Source organism: Bufo gargarizans, chromosome 5 (genome assembly GCF_014858855.1).
Source record: "Bufo gargarizans isolate SCDJY-AF-19 chromosome 5, ASM1485885v1, whole genome shotgun sequence".
In the NCBI taxonomy this organism is placed as follows: Eukaryota; Metazoa; Chordata; class Amphibia; order Anura; family Bufonidae; genus Bufo; species Bufo gargarizans.
The window spans coordinates 267205105-267211348 of NC_058084.1; the positions used below are offsets into that span (position 1 = coordinate 267205105).

At 42.8% G+C, this 6244-nt stretch overlaps 1 protein-coding gene across 1 annotated transcript in view; it reads left to right on the forward strand.

The window, feature by feature from the left end:
* FBXL7 (F-box and leucine rich repeat protein 7) overlaps window positions 1-5929 on the forward strand; it is a 224151-nt gene extending 218222 nt beyond the window's left edge. Inside the window, exon 4 of the mRNA XM_044295171.1 lies at window positions 4539-5929. Within this exon, the coding sequence (XP_044151106.1) occupies window positions 4539-5275 (737 nt within the window). The 3' untranslated portion in view covers window positions 5276-5929. The remainder of the gene's footprint in view (window positions 1-4538) is intronic.
* Window positions 5930-6244: the final 315 nt, after the last annotated feature.

The following is a 6244-nucleotide window of genomic DNA, read 5'->3' on the forward strand; positions in this document are numbered from 1 at the left end:
TTTTCGGACATGGCAATATGTAATATGTTAATTTTTTATTGTTTGTATATATCAACTTTTTTTATTTTTTTTATTTACTATTAGCCCCCTTAGGGGCTAGAACCCTTGTCCTATTCACCCTGATAGAGCTCTATTAAGGTGAATAGGACTTCACACTCTCCCTGCTGCCCTGTGCATAGTGCACACAGCAGCAGGGAGCTTACCATGGCAGCCAGGGCTTCAGTAGCGTCCTGGCTGCCATGGTAACCGATCGGAGCCCCAGGATTACACTGCTGGGGCTCTGGTCGGAACTGCCACCAATAAAGAGGGGGGAGGGGACCCTATGGCCACTGCCACCAATGATACTAATACTAGGGGAGGGCACTGCGCAACCAATAGTTAAAATTTATAATAATGGGTGGGGGGGCGCACTGCGCCACCAATGAATTTAATTAACATATTAATTCAAGTATATGAGGCAGTGGGTGCCGGCAGCGGTATCACAGACCCGGCCTCAATAACAGGGCTTGCGATCCGCCGAACTGCAGCAATTTCTGATATTGAGGCAGGGTGCCGGGTATGTGATACCGCCGCTGACACCCGCTGCCTCCTATACTTGAATTAATTACATTCATTGGTGGTGCAGTGGCTACAGCCGCTCCCCTTCTGCTCCCTGCTATCTCCCCATTGGTGACAGTGGCAGCCGTGTCACAGTGGAGAGGGAGGGACTACCTCCTTCTCCACTGTGCTAGTGAAGAGAACATGGTAGGCACTGAGAGCGGCGCATGCCATGTTCTCTATTAGGCTGCGCAGCTGCTTCCCATCTCCACCGCAAGAGACACACTTGAAGCGGCAAAGATCCGCGGGTTGGCCACCCTTGACCTACAGCTTGTGGATATTGGGAAAAGAGAGCCCCATAGGATTAGGAAAAATGCAGATGATGTTCATAGGGAAAAAAACCACCAAAAAGGCATGATTGTCATTTCTTTATATATTTCTAAAGAAAATGCACTGATTTTGACAGGTGTCTAGTGAAAGTATACCAGCTAGTGCAGATCACTATGGCAGACTAAGTAACATGGTTAACTTTAAGATGTGCATTTTAGGGATCTAAAAGCAGAATAGTCTGAGAGAGGAGCATTCAAGAGTAGGTGCAGGAAAAGTCCTGGAGATAGGAGTGGGATGATGAAAGAGTATTGTTTTCACAAATATTTTGTTCTCAAGTTTTTCAACTTTTACCCAAGTATAAGGAACATGAGCAGAGTAATTCCTGTATGTTAGCAGGTTCAAGGAGAGATTAGTGTTAAAAGGAAAAATAAGTTCACCTTGTACAGTTCCAAAAATATCAAAAATAGTTTATTTATCTTATCTTACACCATTGTCTTAATTCTTTTAAACCAGGAGAAAAATACTATCTATAAACAATCCCTGGGGGTCATTTACTATGCTGAATTTACTATGCTAAATTAGGCGTATTTTAGGCGCAGATGGTGGCACAGCGGCTAGTTGAGCCGCATCTGCGACTTTCCCCACTCACGCCAGGTCTAAAAATGTGGGCGTGGTGGTGAAGGGGACGGGCCAGCAGGGCCGCCTGTTTTAGGCACACAAAAATGTCTAAATGTAAGACAGCTCAGAAACTGTCTTACATTTAAACTGGTACTGGATGCGCCAAAGATATGGAGAGGCCTGCACCTCCTCATTACTTTGGCGGATCCACAGCTGGTTTAAGGCTTTATTAAGACCAGCGTCTAAAATGCTGGTCTTAATAAATGTGCCCCCATGTATCCAGCTCTGCTGAACCAGGACCTGCCGTAGGCATATCAAGATGCATTATATTTGCCTGGAGTTTTATTTCAAATCACTGGATAGTCTATGAATTTTAGGATCCAAATGTGGCTGTAAAAGCCATGTGGCTGGGTTTACAGCTTTAGACAGGCATATAGTCATCTGTGGCAGGCATTGAGAACATTTAAGGTGAACTGTAGATAACTGGTCCAAAAGATCTCAGATTGCAGTCATTTGTCTGTATACGTCATGCATGAAGGCTTTTCTGTGCAATGTGTAAAGACTGTTAGGGGGCATATTGTGCAGTTCAGATTTATGACAAATACATAATGATATAACATGTTGGTGGTTCAGATAAACAAGAAGTTAAAGGCGCACTTCACAACAGAAAGAGGTATTTTTTGAAACTCAATATTAAAGATTTTTAGAATTTGTGTCTGTTTTCGTGTTTTGTTTCAGCAGTAGTCATTGAAAATGAAATGCAAAACATTGTCCTTCTGCAGCAGTCAGCACAAATGATAAGACCTCTTGAATAGACATATAACCCATTTGGGGCTGTAGCTATCGATTATTTTAGTAATTCTATCGATTAATCCCACGATCAATTGAGTACTCTAATAAGAAAATCTCATTAAAAGAACATTTTCATAAAAAAAAACTCATCAGCCCCCCCAGTGCTATCAGCTGCACCCCGCCCCATCAGCATTTCCCCCCCCTATGCCATCAGGCTCTACCCTCGACAGTTCTACCATCTCCCCCTCCTAGCCATAAGTCTGCAGCACCAGTGAAATAAAATACTTACCATACCTCTCCTGTAGGGGTGCTGCCGACACTCCAGAGATCTTCTTCTTCATGCCCTGCACTGCGACCTGACATCACAAGGCGTCGGGTCATAGTACGCGCTTACATGCACTATGTCCTGACGATGTGTCAGGATCCAGTGCAGCGCTGTGCGGGCTGGCGGGTGACCACAGAGCAGTGAGTAATATCAAGCGCTTCACTCACGCTCCTTGGTTACATGACAGAATTTTGCATCGAGCATTTTTTTGTGTCGAGTTACTAGATTTCATTGAGTAATCATTTCGGCCCTAAACCCATTGTCAGCTTACTTGGGTAAGATGTTATCTATCTAACCTATATAATATGTGTAGTAGTCCTAGATAAAGATGTCCACAGGAAAGCATTGCATTGATTAGTGTAATGCTCTAATTGAGTCACCACAGGATCTATGTCTGCTCTAAGTGAATGGTGTTAATGAAAAAGTCAAGCAAGACTCACTGCCATGCTAAAAGTCCATCAAAGAGGAAGTTAAAGGGGTTGTCCGGTTCAGAGCTGAACCTAGACATCATCCCTTCTTCACTCATTGAGCATGAATGAAAGGAGCATCGGAGCATTTCTTGCTTTGATGCTCTTCTCTGCCCTGCGCTGAATCGCGCAGGAAAGGGCTGTTTTGTTTACATTCTCATGTGTTTACAGGCAGCACTAAAAACCACCCATTAGTGCTGGTGACGTCGCTTGGATCACTGCTTGGTGGAAGTCCCCACCTAGCATACCCATAGTAAGACCTGGTACGTCACCGGATCTAAAGGAAAAGCTTTTGACCTGCATAATTCAGCCCAGGGCAAGGGGGAGCATGCTGAATGAGGGAAGAAAGGGTTATAGCCAGGCTCAGCTCTGAACCCAGACAACCCCATTAAAGAGGTTCTGCCACTAATATAAATGTATCCGACGCAACAGATATCGCTATTATATCACTTTCCACAAATACTACCATGTATCAGAACTGCCTCATTCTGAAGTTATTAGTCAACCATTGCACCCTGTGGCAAATCTGTTTGGATATTTAGTTGCTGTAGGTTATGTCCTACATTGGAACCTCGTAATGTAGGACATAGGAAGCGTCATTGGCAATAACAAGAGGGGTGGTTAGTGTCATGTGTGCTGCTGATGTCAGGACACATCTCCCTGCCATAAAGCATGATGGCACAGCAGACAAATGACAACCCAAGAAGTAGGATTCAAGCATGGGGGATAAGAGTAAACTGCAAAGGAAGTGAACTAAAAATAAAAAACATGTTTGAGAAGGGACAGCTAGAGTAGTTGATACAATTACACTTTAGAGTGAAAGTAGTTTATGTCACACCCTCTATAAAGTGGTTGTCTAGTATTTTTCTATTGGTGACACGTCTGACACCCTGCACATCAACTGCTACTTTCTAGCTCTGGTCCTGGAAGTCTGCTCTGGAGTTTACCAGCTCTTTCGGTTGTGCGATGGACAAACCTGGTAACTGCTATGCTGCTCCCATTGAAGGGAATGGGAGCAGTATGGCAGTTACCAGCTCCATCCACTATACAATAATGGAACTGTTTTGTTTTAGCATTGGATCAACAGTGTAACAACTTATGGGCAGGATTGTGTGGTGTCTAAACTCCACTGATCTGATATTGATGGCCTATCGTATCGTATCGGAATATGCCATCAGCATCAAAATCCTGGACAACCCCTTTAAAGAGCCAGTACAGGAAGTAGAATGCAAGGAGTGACATAAAAAAATGATATCCACAAAACCATCTACCTTCCTTTTTTTTAATGGAAGTGTCCCTTTGTTTGATGCTGTCACTACATATATATATATATATATATATATATATATCATGAATGGTACACATTGGTCTTTTTGCCTTATGTATTGGTTTTAGGGTCCTCAATTTTTGCTTTAAATAATGCATAATATAATAATTACAATAATAATGATACATATTTTCTTTTGTAGGTTGCTCTAAAGTGACTTGTATCAGTTTGACCCGTGAAGCTTCCATTAAACTGTCTCCAATGCATGGCAAACAGATATCCATCCGTTATTTGGACATGACTGACTGTTTTGTGCTTGAAGATGAGGGGCTCCATACAATTGCAGCCCACTGCACGCAGCTCACTCACCTGTACCTGCGCCGCTGCATCCGGATTACCGATGAAGGCCTGCGGTATATTATGATATACTGTACATCTATCAAAGAATTTAGTGTGAGTGACTGCCGCTTTGTGAGTGACTTTGGCATGCGAGAAATTGCCAAACTGGAGTCTCGTCTGCGGTACCTAAGCATAGCTCACTGTGGGAGGATAACAGATGTAGGCATCCGTTACATTGCCAAGTACTGCAGTAAACTCCGCTACCTTAATGCTCGTGGTTGTGAAGGCATCACCGATCATGGAGTGGAGTACCTAGCAAAAAATTGCACAAAACTGAAATCTTTGGACATTGGGAAATGCCCTCTAGTTTCGGACATTGGTTTGGAATTTTTAGCCTTGAACTGCTTCAACCTAAAGCGCCTGAGCCTGAAATCTTGTGAGAGCATCACAGGTCAAGGGCTACAGATAGTTGCTGCCAATTGCTTTGACCTTCAGATGTTAAATGTTCAGGACTGTGAAGTGTCAGTTGATGCTCTACGCTTTGTCAAACGCCACTGTAAGAGATGCATAATTGAACACACAAATCCCGCTTTCTTCTGAGAAACCGTGTAATCCATAAAACATGTTATTTCCAGTACTACAACCACATAAGGAAAGAAGGAAAACTTGCACATTCATCAAATTATCTTTACAAGGTTCTGCTTTTATGTTGTAGTAGGAGAGGTAATTGATCGTTTTCATCTGTAATTCATATGTGATCATGTATTATGAGATGAATGCTTAATATGCGCATGTCTGTTTTATACCGGTGTCAGGCACTGTCATTTTATAACAAAGGAAACCTTCCTGTGCATTATGGGATATTTTGTGACATCTTTAAGTGTAACCTAAATTTTAGATGACTTAAAGGGATTGTCTCACTTCAGCAAATGGCATTTATCATGTAGAGAAATACAAGGCACTTACTAATGTATTGTGATTCTCCATATTGTCTCTTTTGCTGGCTGTATTCATTTTTCCATTACATTATACACTGCTCATTTCCAGGGATTATGGCCACTGCTGCAGCACAGACTCGAGGTTATCGGGACAGGAGCTGCAGCGCATGCGTACCTATGCATGCTCCCAGCCACCGGAGAGACCAACACTTTGTCCTATAATGTGCAAGCACGACCACCACTTCTGGATTGCAGGGTGGTCGTAACCATGGAAACAATCAGTGTGTAATCTGATGGAAAAATTAATCAAGCCAGCAAAGGAATCAATATGGACAATCACAATACATTAGTAAGTGCCTTGTATTAACTTTCTCTACATGTTAAATGCCATTTGCTGAAGTGCGACAACCCCTTTAAGAATAAGCCATCATATGTGCAGTGCACATGAGGAATAACACTATGTCTGACAATTATTTGACTTGTATATGCCATTAATCACCACTTTTCCCCAATGTAGGCTTCATATCTAATTGTCAGCTCAAGAATGGGTGAAGACTGGTTGCTAAGTTTACTTTCACATTTGCCGCACAGCTCTCTGGCAGACAGGCAGAGAACAGCCTGTCAAAGCTCT